General features: G+C 41.1%; 1 protein-coding gene across 4 annotated transcripts in view; it reads left to right on the top strand.

The window, feature by feature from the left end:
• KCTD3 (potassium channel tetramerization domain containing 3) overlaps positions 1–16,245 on the top strand; it is a 59,264-nt gene that overhangs the window by 3,656 nt on the left and 39,363 nt on the right. For all 4 annotated transcript variants that reach the window (XM_026657667.2, XM_026657665.2, XM_026657664.2 and 1 more), the window contains exons 2-3: positions 13,477–13,530; positions 15,931–15,976. In XM_026657667.2, coding sequence (XP_026513452.1) covers positions 13,477–13,530; positions 15,931–15,976 — 100 coding nt within the window. The remainder of the gene's footprint in view (positions 1–13,476; positions 13,531–15,930; positions 15,977–16,245) is intronic.

Here is a 16,245-nt window from a genome sequence, read left to right as displayed (position 1 = left end):
TGTAAGCTCTCTAATGTAGCTGCTCTCCCACCAACGTAGCGCTGTCCACACCGGCACTTATGTCAGTGTAACTTATGTCACTCGGGAGTGATTTATTTACACCCCCGAGTGACATAAATTATGCTGACATAAACTGTAGTGTAGACATAGCCACAGAAAGAGGGAATGGACCTGGGGGAGAATAAAGTAATTTGTCCATATCTTACTCAGGTATATGTGCCTTGGCCAAGCTGTTGCTTGTCTATATAGTGTAAGGTTTCAGAGTGGTAGCTGTGTTAGTCTGTATCGGCAAAAAGAACGAGGAGTACTTGTGGCACTTTAGAGACTAACACATTTATTTGGGCATAAGCTTTCATGGGCTAAAACCCACTTCATTGGATGCATGCAGTGGAAAATACAGTAGGAAGATGTATATACAAAGAGAACATGAAAAAATGGGTGTTGCCATACCAACTATAATGAGACTAATCAATTAAGGTGGACTATTATCAGCAGGAGGAAAAAAAACTTTTGTAGTGATAATCCGGATAGCCCATTTCCAACAGTTGACAAGAAGGTGTGAGTAACAGTAGGGGAAAAATTAACATGGGAAAATAGTTTTTACTTTGTGTAGTGACCCATCCACTCCCAGTCTTTATTCAAGCCCAATTTAATGGTGTCAACAAAAACACTAACCCAGGAACCTATCCTTGCAACAAAGCCCGTTGCCAACTCTGTCCACATATATATTCAAGGGACACCATCATAGGACCTAATCACATCAGCCACACCATCAGAGGCTCGGTCACCTGCACATCTACCAATGTGATATATGCCATCATGTGCCAGCAATGCCCCTCTGCCATGTACATTGGCCAAACTGGACAGTATCTATGCAAAAGAATAAATGGACACAAATCAGACATCAAGAATTACAACATTCAAAAACCAGTCGGAGAACACTTCAGCCTCCCTGGTCACTCAATTACAGACCTAAAAGTCGCAATTCTCCAACAAAAAAACTTCAAAAACAGACTCCAACAAGTATCAGAGGGGTAGCGTGTTAGTCTGAATCTGTAAAAAGCAACAGAGGGTCCTGTGGCACCTTTGAGACTAACAGAAGTATTGGGAGCATAAGCTTTCGTGGGTAAGAACCTCACTTCTTCAGATGCAAGTAATGGAAATCTCCAGAGGCAGGTATAAATCAGTGTGGAGATAACGAGGTTAGTTCAATCAGGGAGGGTGAGGTGCTCTGCTAGCAGTTGAGGTGTGAACACCAAGGGAGGAGAAACTGCTTCTGTAGTTGGATAGCCATTCACAGTCTTTGTTTAATCCTGATCTGATGGTGTCAAATTTGCAAATGAACTGGAGCTCAGCAGTTTCTCTTTGGAGTCTGGTCCTGAAGTTTTTTTGCTGTAAGATGGCTACCTTTACATCTGCTATTGTGTGGCCAGGGAGGTTGAAGTGTTCTCCTACAGGTTTTTATATATTGCCATTCCTGATATCTGACTTGTGTCCATTTATCCTCTTGCGTAGTGACTGTCCAGTTTGGCCAATGTACATAGCAGAGGGGCATTGCTGGCATATGATGGCATATATAACATTGGTGGACGTGCAGGTGAATGAGCCGGTGATGTTGTAGCTGATCTGGTTAGGTCCTGTGATGGTGTTGCTGGTGTAGATATGTGGGCAGAGTTGGCATCGAGGTTTGTTGCATGGGTTGGTTCCTGAGTTAGAGTTGTTATGGTGCGGTGTGTGGTTGCTGGTGAGAATATGCTTAAGGTTGGCAGGTTGTCTGTGGGCGAGGACTGGCCTGCCTCCCAAGGTCTGTGAAAGTGAGGGATCATTGTCCAGGATGGGTTGTAGATCACTGATGATGCGTTGGAGAGGTTTAAGCTGAGGACTGTAGGTGATGGCCAGTGGAGTTCTGTTGGTTTCTCTTCTGGGCCTGTCTTGTAGCAGGAGGCTTCTGGGTACACGTCTGGCTCTGTTGATTTGTTTCTTTATTTCCTTGTGTGGGTATCGTAGTTTTGAGAATGCTTGGTGAAGATCTTGTAGGTGTTGGTCTCTGTCTGAGGGGTTGGAGCAGATGCGATTGTACCTCAGTGCTTGGCTGTAGACGATGGATCGTGTGGTGTGACCGGGGTGGAAGCTGGAGGCATGAAGGTAGGCATAGCGGTCGGTGGGTTAGAAACTGCAGAATTGGAACTAATTTGCAAAGTGGACAACATTAAATTAGGCTTGAATAAAGACTGGGAGTGGATGGGTCATTACACAAAGTAAAAACTATTTCCCCATGTTAATTTTTCCCCTACTGTTACTCACATCTTCTTGTCAACTGTTGGAAATGGGCCATCCTGATTATCACTAGAAAAGTTTTTTTTTCTACTGCTGATAATAGTCCACCTTAATTAGTCTTGTTAGACTTGGTATGGCAACACCCATTTTTTTCATGATCTCTGTGTATATATATCTTCCTACTGTATTTTCCACTGCATGCATCCGATGAAGTGGGTTTTAGCCCATGAAAGCTTATGCCCCAAATAAATTTGTTAGTCTCTAAGGTGCCACAAGGACTCCTCGTTCTTTTTATATAGTGTAAGTAACTCTGGAGGAATTTTTCCCTTTCTTCTTTCCAACATTTAATTTTGCATTTGTTTGGGAATCCACCTTATTTAGTACAGTGCAGCATTCTTTTTTTAAAAAGAGGCATGGAAATATGAATAATATCTGAAGAAGAGTATGTGTGTCAGGTCTCTTTGGAAGGAGGAAGGGCTCCTGAGTGAGTTATGGGCTGTTTTCTAAAGAAGATTGGAAAGACTGAGTTTTTTGTATAGCACTATAGATGCAATATGATGCTTTACATAGTGAGTAAAAACATGATCACTGCCTTCTTGTATTCTAAATTGAGTGTAGCAAAATAGGATGTAGAGGGAGGAAGGAATACACAAACTAAGATTTAGAAGGGTTAGGATGATGTGGTATGCATCATGTCACCATGCTGTGTGGAGCTTGGGGAAAAAACATGAAAAGTTTTAAGATAGGGATTTGGAGTCAGTGAAATGACTTGTGAAAAGTTGTAGTTAGGCTAGAGGTGAATGAGCTGTGTGTTGGTAAGGCCAGAAAGAAGGTTACAGTTTTTGAGGCACAGAGGGATTTTGACAGTAGGTGTGGAAAAGGATGTATATGTAAACGGCAGGAGTTAGCAACAGACTAACTGTGCAGGGTAAAAGAGACAAGATAACAATGAGGTGGTAGGCCAGGATAGGGAAACTTCATGAAACTCTCTTCCTTGAGAGTGAATACAGCACTGGGACATTCATATCATTACGTTTCTGTTTGTATGTTGCACTGTATATTATTTCAGATATTAATAAATAGCTTGAACAAGCTCACACAATAAAAAATAAGGAAAGACTTTGACATACTAATGTGTATCTCAGGAAATACATTAAAGATTCCACCCCCCGGAAAATTGTATATTGGTAAACATTCGATTAGCATTGCTTATAGACTGAAAAGTTTACCATTTATAATAATAGCCTTCCTAAATTACAAGATACTTTTTAGTTACACTTTAATGTTTTTCTTTAATATAGCTTATCTTCAGTGTGCTTGCATGTGTTGTGCAAAGAAGTGATTTGATTCAAAAACTTACTTTACAATATAAGGGCCAAATTCAATCCTGTCACAAGTCTTCTGAAGTCACTGGAGTGCATTCTCTAGCTTTATGGCTGAAGATGGCCCTGAATATCAGACTGTAAAACTTTTGGAAAGATAATTTTACAAGGTGTTACTCGTGAAAATGGCTAACTTCACATTTAGTCACAGAAATGTAGAGAAAAATACAACCTTCACTTGCATTCCCTCATATTTGTAAGTAATTATTGTTAATTTCTTTACACCTGTTTTTTGTATGGGAAGAAGAATCTAGAGGCTATTAACGAGCAGAATTGATTTCTGCTTCTTACTGCTTAACATTGAAAATCTTCCACCAAATATTGCAAACTACTTCACTGGTTAAATCATATTTAAAACAGTGGCTTGTATTTAACTTTGTATCCCATCAGATGTAAATTCTTGATGCATCTGTACAAATAAACAGTTTGAATGAAATGCATTAGGCCAAATTGTGATGTTCTAATATGAAAGCATCAAGAACAGTCTAATATTTTGCATATTATAGCTCCATCCTGATAGTTTATTTTACATCTTTTTAAGTGTAATAATGAAATATTCATAAACAATTTTTTTCTAAAAAGAGTTATCTATGTTTAACCACCAAATCACCTACGTTTTAATAATAATAACAGAAAGTTTTCATTATAAAGTAAAACAAAAAATAATTCAGATTGAAACATTTCTATGCAGTGATGCAAGAGCAGGCGAGCTATATAGGAGAGGAAAAAAGTCTGAAATGTATGCCTAGTCAGACTACTTAAATCTGTACCCTGAATTTTTAATTGTTCTCCTTTGTTTCTGTGAGTATTGCAGAATGATGTAGACAAATGTATTACTGTGACTCATCTGCCATCTTGAGTAGTGTTACGTTACTAGCTGTAGAAAATAGTATTAATGTTATTAGTGAGATTTATTTTTGGTTGTAACCTGTGGAATTTACTATTGCAAAGGAAATATTATTTTTAGAATCGCGCTAAAATGCTCAGTGATAAATTTTTAAAATTGAAATGTCAAAAATATGCTGAACTATTTAAGGAACAAGAGAGAAAATGTAATTTTGACACTTTATGTTGATAGCATAATTTTGATTATAACCCTTTCGTATTTTAAATATGGTTTATTCCTGTTTTTATAATGTAATAGTCTAATATTTTAAATTTGTATTTTTATATTCAAATGTGATGTTCATGGTTGATCAGAGGTGGAAATGAACTCTAAAAGGCAACTTTCAGTAGTTGTTCTTTAATATATATTGCTCATATCAGATTTTTGTAGGTAGAAATTTGATACAAGGTTGATAATACTATAATCTTTGTAAAATTACATCATTGTTATCATAGTATCTTTGGATAGCTTTATATCAGATTGTTTCGGGATACATTGCAGTTGTACTACCCAAATTTGAAGAAAGTAATACCATAACTCAAGGACTTCTGACACAGAAGGAATATGAAGAAGTTTTGTTGAAACGTTTTAATTCAACTTCATGAAGCTCTATTTTTAACTGAATACATAAATGTCTGAACCACACTGTGAATAGCTTCAGAATTAAGTATTGCATAGATAACACTTGTAATCATCTACTTCCAGTATATCCCATAGTGCAAGAGTTGTAACATGAAAGATTTTAAAATTGTACACACTTAACATAGGGGACTGGAAATTAGTTCTTTACTTTTTTATGGATTTGTTTAATGTTTTTTAAATGAGTGAACAGTAAACAGTCATTTAATTTCAGACAAATAAACAGTTTAATCAGTTGTTACATGTAGCACAAACTAGTCAGTATTCTGTCTGAGTCTCAAGCTAACATCTGTAAATCTTTATATTACTTTTCACTCAGTATTGTGAGGTGAACATTTGTAAATAGGGATGATTGTTTGTTTGATTTCTAATGTTTATGAGTAATATTTCTTAAAGCTTGGTGAAAACAATTGGCTTAAGCAATAGTAGTTGTTTCATGTTCTTATTGGATGCATAAAGCATTGAGCTTAAAATTGTCCACAGAACACTTTGCAGAATGGCCATGCAGTTTTAGTGTGGACATTAGTCTATTTTGTTATTTTCTTTAGCTAATTCTAGCTGTGTGGGTCACATACTTTTCCTTTTTAATGAAAATACAAATTGAAAGGTGTAACTGAGTGGATATGTTCTGGTTTGGCTTACATTATATCCTTTTGTGTGTAATTGCTTTCTGTTGGGATTGAAGATGCTAAGGAATAAAACACCTAGGATTTTGCACATTGATTCTTTCTTGAAGAGGGTTCCGGCTTTTATCGAGAAATCTCCTATCATACTGAACAAGTTCAAAGAAAAAGACAGGCCTGTGAGATAATGTTTGACAGTTCCTTGAAAACATCAACATGATGATCACCCAATTTGAGGCAACAATGGATGATCTGGACAATAAGATGGAGCAGATGAATTTTTGTATCAAGAGCATGGGATGCCGAGTGGATTTTACCTCTTGTTCTAAGAATGCTGTTTTGCTCAGAGACAGGAAAAATTCTATGGTCATTATCCATACAAGACTTAAATCACTCTCATACCCTTGTTGAAATTCAGGCTTGGAGTACACTACATACTTACTTTGGTATAACTACGTCGCTCGGGGGTGTGAAAAATCCACACACCTGGGCGACGTAGTTATATTGACCTTAACCCCCCCTTGTAGAGACAGCACTATGTTGGTGGGAGAGCTTCCCCACTGACATAGTTACTGCCTCTCACGGAGGTGGCGTTATTAAGCGACGGAAGAAATCTCTCCCATCGACTTAGAGCATCTTCACCAGACACGTTACAGCGGTGCAGCTGCGCCAATATAAATGTGTGCTGTAGACTTGCCCTAGGTGTCTGGCATATAGAACCTTAGCTTATTAATTAAGTTATTAGACTTCCTTTCTGGTTCTATGGAGTGCTGGAATGCCAGCATTGTGTGCAGTCTCAGAAAAGGAGAGTGAGCCTTCCCCCAACAAATACCCTGTAACCTACAGCAGGGGTTCTCAAACTGGGGGTCGGGACCCCTCACGGGGTCGCGAAGTTATTACATGGGGGGGGGTCGCGAGCTGTCAGCCTCTACCCCAAACCCCGCTTTACATCCAGCATTTATAATGGTGTTAAATATATAAAAAGTGTTTTTTAATTTATAAGGGGGGTCGTACTCAGAGGCTTGCTATGTGAAAGGGGTCACCAGTACAAAAGTTTGAGAACCACTGGCCTACAGTAAGGTGCTCTAGACTGGGGAGTAAGCAGACCATGAGTTCAAGTGCCCTCTTCCATTCTGTTAATATTTTTGTGCATGTCAAAACCTTATTGACCAAGGCCTTGTAACATACCCTGTAGACCTGCAACTATTATTTCCTCCTCCACCCCTGATAATTTATGCTGCACAAGGGCAATAGATTGAATCAATGGTTTTATAACTGATACATAACAGATATTCAAGCTATATTTCTTTTATCTCCAGTTCTCATTTATTTTTCTGTATTTTCTTTAATCACAATAAAATTAAAAAGTCATTTTATAAATACAGTAATTCTTCAAGAAGTATAGCAGTGATGCAGATAACACTTTTTGAAAGTTTGAAGGTGCACTCAGTTTTTGGTCTGCCCAACTTCCACATCTGATGTGGGCAGATATCTGGTATGGCTGCTCACTTAGCTCTATGTTACTGGATATATAAATTATTGCATGTATAATCTTTACTACGAATTGCTACTTCTCAGTACCAGAAATGAGGTCTAGATTTTATTTTTACATTTCTTGCTCTGCATGTGTATTAAAGTGTATTAGCTGTATTAATTCTTAGTAATTTTAATGCGCATATTAACTCTAATAACAGTGAATACTAGTTTTTAGGACAGTTAAGTAAGTAATACTGGAACCGACAGCCAACTGCGACCGGACATTGTCATCATCATGGTGGAGATCACAGTGTCTTTCGAAAACAGGACCCCGGCCTTCCACAATGCCTGAGCTTGAAAGCTGGAGAAATACGCCTCTCTGGCTGACACCCTGAGAGCTAGGGGCTACGAAGTCCAAACTTGCGCGCTGATCGTCGCATGGGACCCCGGTAACGAGTGAGTGCCAAGAGAATGTGAGTCAGTCAACGCTACGCTCGGCTGATGCGGCAACTCATGGTGTCAGATGCCGTCAGGTGGTCGAGGGACATCTACACAGAACACATCATTGGACATCGGCAATACTAGGAGGGATGAGCTGGAGTGCTGATGAGAAGTACAGTCTGGAAAATAACTCAAATAACTTTCCTGATGGACTTTTTTTTTCTCTAAATGGACAACCTATCCTACTTCTCAATTACTGAGGGACAATCTTCACTCATTGATATATTTTGCTTTCCACAACCAAATCTCTCTACTCGATGTACCCGAGTATTCAGATTCTAATATCTAAACTATTGTTAAATCTGTTCACCTAAATGTGGGTTATTGCTGATTATGTACTCTATGGGTACATCTACACTTACCGGAGGGTCCGGCGGCAGGCAATCGATTTTCTGGGATCGACTTATCGCGTCTAGTGAAGACGCGATAAAATCGATCCCTGATCGCTCTGCCGTCGACTCCGGAAATCCACCGTGGCAAGAGGCGGCAGCGGAGTCGACGGCAGCGCGGCAGCGGTCGACTTTCCCCCGTCCTCACAGCCAGGTAAGTCGACCTAAAATACGCAACTTCAGCTACGGTATTCACGTAGCTGAAGTTGCGTATCTTAGGTCGGACCCCCGCTGTAGTGTAGACCTAGCCTTAGTATCATATGACTTTAAAAACAAACTTTGCATTTGTGGATAATCTAAACACTATACCCGGACACTCTTTTCCCAACTTATGTAGTAAATTGTGCTATCGTGAAATAAGGACTGTATCCTCACTTTCTTATAATGATCTACTGTTTCAAAGTGCTATTGTCGGTCTTGCATGGTTTTCTCACTTGGATTTACTCATGGAGAATTAGCCAGTGGGTTTTTTGTTTTCTCACAGTTTTTAGTTTTCTGATTTATTCTTCTAACACCTTTTTTACACGTGGGTGCTTAAAGTTGGTCTCCTTCATAAATGGCTTGATTTTTCAGGATTTCTGAGCACATATATATCCTAGTGAAATCAGTGCTCAGCACCTTTGAAAACTAGACCATTATTGATTAGGGCCCAAATTCTTGAAGGTCCTTAAGCATTGCAATGCTGAGCAAAGCATGCCTTGACTGATTTAGGATCCAAAGTCTCATTGAAAGTCATTGGTATTTAGGCTTCTCTGTATTAGATGTTTATAGGACATTGACATGTAGCTGGTGAACGTTGGTCATAAGCTCTTGGCTTTGAAAAAAGTTCACAGGGCATAGCTAAGGTAATGTTTTGTATCATTTCAAAATTGAGTTACTCATATTTTGAGATAAAGTGCTATAAATGAAAATGACGTTTACCTAATTGTTCTAAGTATATAGTTTGGACAATTGGAGAAGCTTTAAATAACTGAAATTTTGGATGTTTAAAGAATATATTTAAAGAATTTTCAAAGGTTTGAAGATTGACAAATGACTGTATTGTAGTATAAAGCACTGTTTTCTTTGGCTATGGCAAATTAGGAAAAATTGTTTCTCTTATTCTGAATTTTATATACATACCTAATTATGGTATGTGAATATTTTATTTAAGAGGGAAAAATTGAATTACAGTATATTCCTGATGATAAAGGAAACTTTACAAAACCAACAGCTGAAAAGTTACAGAAAATCTCCTTAAACGGGCAGTAGCTCAAGTAACAAAAGGCTTTGGTTCATTTTTTTTCTGGCAGGAAAAAGAAATTCTTGTTTGCATGTTGTTCATGTTCAGTGCCAACACTAGATTTCTTTGTTCAGATTTGGCATTGTCATGCTTGCATTGAACCACTGAATGGCTACACACAGTCCTCACTGTATATAGTACAGAGGAGTTTTTTATATGATCCTTGTGCTTCTACTTTTTGCAGTTGTAGAAAGTAATATTTTCCTTCAATAAATAGGAAATGTAGGCACTGAAAATATGGAGCAGAGCCAGAAAAAGGATGAATTCATAAAATACTTGTTCTTTAGAGACATCATGAAATGTATCCATTTATTGTATAAAGTATTTTGGAACTTTACCCTCAAATTTCCTCTCTTCAACCCCTTCCCGTCTACAATAGCTCCATTTAATGAAGTTGTCTTCAAAGATTCCTCAATTCTGGAACCATTTAGAGGAGATTATTGGAATTGCATGCTTTGGGTGAACCAGTGTTGTTGTTGTTTTTTGTTTGTTTTTTTAGTGGGGGCTGTATTTTAGGAACCCCTTGCCCAAATGATCCCACGTTTGGATAATTAATCCTACCCTACACTCCTACAAAGCATAACAAATTGCAAGTCAATCTGTGTAAGCACACAGAGTACTAAGGTCATATCTACACTACAGAGTTAAGTCAACTTAAGTTATGTCCACGATCATAAGCCTCTTTAATTACATTGTTGCTCTAACTATGTCGCAAAAAGTTCTTTGCCTCTCTTTGAGGTGGTTTTATTATGTCAGCATAGCCAGGGAGTTAAATCAGTGGGAGGAGCATTTCAGTGTTTACACATCCACTGTTTTGTTGATGAAAGCTGACTTTTGTCAACAATGTGTGTCGTGTAGACAAGACCTCAGAAGAGTCATTTTAACAGGAAGGGCTTTTCAACTTAGACCATGTCAACGCTACCACTTATGTCTGCAAAATGTATGTCGCTCAGGGGTGTGAAAAAACCACACTCCTGAACAACACAAGTTTTGCAAGCATAAGTGCTTGTGTGCGTAGCGCTATGGCAGTGGGAGAGTTTCTCCTGCCGACATAGCTACTGCCACTCCTGGAGGCGGTTTTATTATGTCAATGGGAGAGCTCTCTTCCGTCGTCATAGAGTGGCTACACGAGCGATCTTACGGCGGTGCAGCTGCATTGTTACAGCTGTGCTGCTGTAAGTTTACTAGTGTAGACATGGCCTTAGCTAGAGAAGAGCTGGCACACTTGTATGAAATTAGAGGGCGAATAGAAGGGATGGGGTCTACACGTCCATCAGCAACGGGTCTGGCCCATAGATACAGCCTTAACATCTCTGAGAGGTGTGAACTGTTTCATTCATGTGAGTGGGTGTTCCACTTCCCCCTCCCCAGTGCTGGAGAGTTTCTGATATATGTCAAGCATACCCAGTCTCAGCAGTATATTCCTGGTACATGGTCTGAGGATGTCTGGTTCACATGGGGAGGGGATAGAGAGGGGGCTCAGACCCCCCATCCCCACCCCAGAAAGGCAAGCCCCCTCCAGAACCTGGCTTACATGAGGGGGGCAGGGAAGGGGGGTGTTCACACTCCAATAGATGGGTTGAGGGCCCCCAGATTGTAGAACATGCACGGGAAGGCAGTGTGGGTTTACAGGCGCCCCTGCCCCGTCCCTATTCCCCCCAGGCCCTCTGTCACTCTCTCACCCCTACCTTCCCATTCCCCCTAGTCACCACCCTCCTCTCTATCACCTGGTGTCCCAATACCTCACCCTCTATTCCCACCTTATCTTCCACCTCAGTTTTTCCTCCCAGAGAGCATTTGCTTGTGTATCTTTGTTTCTTTTTTTAAAAATAGCCTTCTGAATATTCTCCGGTACTCACATTGTTTCACAAAAATTAAAATCCCCCTTTGACAGAGGCAGATTGGAGCAATATTCCTGCTTTTTTTGTTTTGTTTTTACTTCAAATTTCTGCTCAGGGTTTGGATTTGAACATACAGTGCCTGGGATGGTTCCATGAGCATAATGTACCTTTGGAGCCACCTAAGTTCTGTGATGTATAGGTAGTTTTCCAGATAGTTAGCCTGCCTATCTCTGTGCACATGCTCAGTATAATCCGTTAGAGGTGTGAGTATGCACGTAAGCCTTTATAGGTGTAACTGGAAAAAGCAGACTCTTTCAAATAATGTTTTAATTTGATTTCCCCCAAAGCATGGTGGGTGCCATACACTCTGTTGAGGGTAACACTTAAGCTTTTTAGACCCTAGCCTGATGATCTGAGCCCTGATTTGATCTCTGTCTCTGAGCAAAAAAAAAAAAAAAAAAAAACCTTCCCCAAAAAAGTGATATTTTTAAAAAAAAAAATTTTTTTTCCGGGGGTTGCCCCCCCCCCCCCCCAACCCCTCTGGAGACTGTATCTCAGGAATCCCATGGTCAAATACCCCAATTGTGGCTCACTGACTTTACCTCCGCCCTATGAGGCACACCAAATTTCAATGCGATCTGATTGACTGTCCAGATTTTAGAGCACATAGAACAGTTGAACTTTAAACAGAAAGCTGGTCCTAACTTTAATTCTAGCAGAGAGATTTCACTGCTAGACAATTGGGCATAAATAGCAATTGCAGATAACTACAGGTATTATAACTAGGGCCCTACCAAATTCACAGTCCATTTTGGTCAATTTCACAGTCATAGGATTTTAAAAATCATAAATTTCATTATTTCAGCTATTTAAATCTGAAATTTCACTTTGTTGTAATTGTAGAGGTCCAGACCCAAAAAGGAATTGTGTGTGTGTGTGTGGTGGTGGTGGTGGTGGGGGGGGGTTGCAGTACTGCTACCCTTACTTCTGCACTGCTGCTGGCAGCAGCGCTGCCTTCAGAGCTGGGCAGCTGGAGAGTGGTGGCTGCTGGCTGAGAGCCCAGCTGTGAAAGCAGAGCCACCACCAGTACCAGCGCGGAAGTATGGATGGCATGGTATGGTATTGCCACCCTTACTTCACTGCTGCTGGTGGGGCAGTCTTCAGAGCTGGGTGCCTGGCCAACAGCCGCCACTCTCTGGCTGCCTAGCTCTGGCACCCAGCTCTGAAGGCAGTGCAGAAGTAAGGGTGGCAATACCGCACCCCCCCTAAAATAACCCCCCCCCCGCAACTCCCTTTGGGTCAGGACCCCCAATTTGAGAAACGCTGGTCTCCCCCGCGAAATCCGTTTATAGGGTAAAAGCACACAAAAGACCAGATTTCATGGGGGGAGACCATGTTTCACCGTGATGCATTTTTCATAGCCGTGAATTTGGTAGGGCCCTAACTATAAGCACACTCTAAAATATTTTTTACTTACTACTTTATCATTATTACTGACATTCTCCCTAAGTTTGTTGCATCTTGTCTTAATTTAGGACTTAATCTTGCAAGCACTAGCACTATTGATCTAGTCCTTTGTATAAAGTTACTCAAGTGGCATGAATGTTTGCAGGGGCAGGACCCTGGATTGTAAGGTATTTGGGGCAGGAATTGTCTCACTGAGTGTTTTTGTATAAGGTCTAGCACAATGACTGGGGCCCTGATTTGGGGCCTCTGGATGCTGTAATACAAATGAGAGGTAAAAATAATACAGTTTCTTCACATCTTTTCTTTGAGATTTTTACACATAGTAAGGAATTCACTCTAGAATCAGCTTTCCGAACCACTCTCTGACCTCTAAGGATATGTCTGTACTGCAAAAAAAAAAAAAAAAAAAAAAAAAGACCCACGGCAGTGAGTCTTGGAGCCTGGGTTGACTGCAGTGTGGACTTTCAGGCTGAGATCCATTCCCCTTGCTGGGTTTCAGAACCCAGGCTCCAACCTAAACCCGAATATCTATACAGCTGTTTTTAGCCCCATAGCATGAGCCTAGTGGACCTGGGCTCTGAGACTTGCTGCCCTGGGTCTTTTTTTGCAGTGTTACGTATCCTAAGGCTTCTTTTAAGCAGTCTTGAAAAAACCAAAACTCAACTTGATACTCTGTGCAATGCTTGACTTTTTTTTAATTTTTGGTCTTACAGGTTCAGCACCTCAAGACAAACACTAATGTGGATTCCAGACTCCTTTTTTTCCAGGTATTTCAAATGTTAATATATTTTACTAAGTAGAATTACTAAGCATTTTATATCATTACCACTATGAGAGTTTGATTACAGAAAAAAACATAAGTCAGAAAAAAACATTCCTCCTGCTGTCACTGTTGGGGCAGAGCAAAGGAGGAGGACGAAATGGTGAAGGGATCATTTAGCTTCCTGAGATACTCATGCTGTGGGTGGGAGGGTCAGTGGGTGGGTGAAGCTGAGCCAGACCTGCATTAGATCACCATTCTCCACCTTCTCCACTGCTGTTGCACAGTATGCTTCTGTAATTAAAATTGTAAGAGTTTCCCCATTATGAATTTGACACACACATTTTTTCCCCTCAAAATTTTTTTTGGTCTACTCATAGCATATAAAAAATAGTGCCAAGTGGGGAGGAAGGAATAAACTGTCCATATGATCAATTTTTCTGTCTCCATCCTTCTCCAATGAGTCAATGGTTAGCTTATTGAATGTGAGGGTTTATTATCCTTTATAAAAATTATTTTATCCTATCTAATGAAACTGGATAGTCTCATGTCTCACTATTTTGACTCCTAGCAAGCCCTTGGCCTCAAAATGATATTTAGTGGCATTAAGTTCCACATATTAATTATGCATTGTTAAAAATCCTTCTATTGGTTTAAAATGTGTTGCCTTTCAAATTCCATTTTAAATGTCTGCTTGTGCTTGTATCATGAGAGGGATAAATAGGAGCTCCGTATTTACCTTCTCCATGACATACATTATTTTGTATACCATGCTACTCCTTTGGGAGAGTTAGAAGTTGGATATTTAAATTCTTTTGTCTTCATATGTGAGAGAATTTTCAATATGTTATCTTTTAAAAAATAGTATTTATTGCTCTTTACAGGAAGTAGCCTTCCAAATCAGAACAATAAAGAAGCTTCACTTACTTCTAACCCTCCCAAATATACTGGGCTTTTCATCATTATTTTTAGGAAAAACCATGGTTTCTTCCAGCTACGCTCTCTTTCCTCGACTACCCTTCACCCAAATGCAGATTAAGGTTTCCCTGGGCCAGAGCAAGTGGGGGGCCCTTTCCCACTCCTTTGCCTGCAGGCCACCCCTGTTCCGCCTCTTCTGCCTGTGGCCCTGTCCACAGCCCCACCCCTTTTTGCCCCTTCCCCAGGGCCCGCCTCTCTTCCACCCAGGGTCCCACCCATTCTGCCTCCCGCTGCAGCCTCCCAACATCTTTTGCTCCTTTCTGCCCACCTTTCCCCGCCCCCCGTGGCCCCAAGACCAGAGAAACTCTGTCCCCTGCGCCACAGGGTGCAGTAGGGAGTGAGAGCTCCTCCAGTCCCAGGGCCACAGCGGGGGTCTGGGTGCTGGGGCTTCCCCGGTATTTCTGCAGGGGACCAGGGTTGGGGCACTGGGGCTTGTCACACCCCACCTGCCCAGCACTTCTGCTGGAGGGCGGGGTTGGGTGTGGGGGCTTCCCCGCCACCCCACGGCTTCTGCCGGGGGATGAGTAGGGAGCACTGGCTTCTGTTGGGGATGGGGTCCGCTATGGGGGACTTTTCCCCATCCTGCGGCTTCTGCTGGGGAATGGGGTTGAGCCAGGGCTTCTGGGGGAGGATCCCCCACCCTGCCCACCTGATGCTGCTGCCAGGGGGCAGGGTATGGGGGCTTCTCCCTCCAGCCCGGCAGGTGGGGCTCCTGGCTTCTGCCACCCAAGGGCAGATTTTTTTCCAGAGCCCCGGTTGGCCAGGGCCCCTGAGCACGGGCCCCGTCAGCCCAGTGGCTAATCCACCATGCCTTCACCTAGCAACAGGCTGTCAGAACTCCAAGTTCTTATCCCTGGCAGCTGGTATCTTCACAGAGGGAGATAAGCGATGGTGGAATTTTCATGTCACCATGGCTTTCTGCCTTTCATGTTTGAAGGGGATAAAAGAAGAATCCTTGTGAATGAGGCTGCTGGGCAGCAATGTCTCTGGCAGCTACACTGAAACCGTGAAGTAAATGGAGTTCCAGGGAGATGTCCTCCTGTTCTATGCCATACGGAGGAGGAGGCAGCACAGGGAACCAACCCCCTTCCTGCCATGCAACTCCCTATCTTCCATGCTAAAGGATCTCAGCAGATTGCTAATTTTTACGCTAGTACAATAGCATTGGAGTATAAATCAGAGCAACAAAAGGTGTCTGGATGAGTTTTTCATTAATTTCTTTCCAGAGATCATGAAGAATTCATAGTCCTATTGCCCGGAAGATTTGGAGCTTTACGCTTGCTCAGTTATTAGGGGATTTCTAACTTTGAGTCACGGAAATATAGTTGGGTTATTTGTATAATGGAGTGTTAGAATACTTCTGCACATGTTTAATGCTCTCTCCTTCTAGACTGCATAATAACTCAAACAAATATTTTATGCTTTTCAGTTTACTGAGTGGAAGAATTTCAACACTTAAAGATGAAACTGGTGCTGTGAGTAATGCTACTGATAATTTATAAGAATGAATACTTATTTCCAAATTCCAGAGGGGTAGCCGTGTTAGTCTGGATCTGTAAAAAGCAACAGAGACCTGTGGCACCTTATAGACTAACAGAAGTATTGGAGCATAAGCTTTCGTGGGTGAGAAAGCTTTGCTCCAATACTTCTGTTAGTCTATAAGGTGCCACAGGACTCTTTGTCACTATTTACAAATTGGATCTATTTAGCAGAAGTAACTTCTATACTGAAGCTCATACTAATA

The sequence above is a fragment of the Terrapene carolina genome, unplaced genomic scaffold (genome assembly GCF_002925995.2).
Source record: "Terrapene carolina triunguis isolate 2854851 unplaced genomic scaffold, T_m_triunguis-2.0 Scaffold262, whole genome shotgun sequence".
NCBI lineage: Eukaryota > Metazoa > Chordata > Testudines > Emydidae > Terrapene > Terrapene triunguis.
The sequence above is the reverse complement of the archived record's forward strand: the minus strand, read 5'-3'. Positions and strand labels throughout refer to the sequence as shown.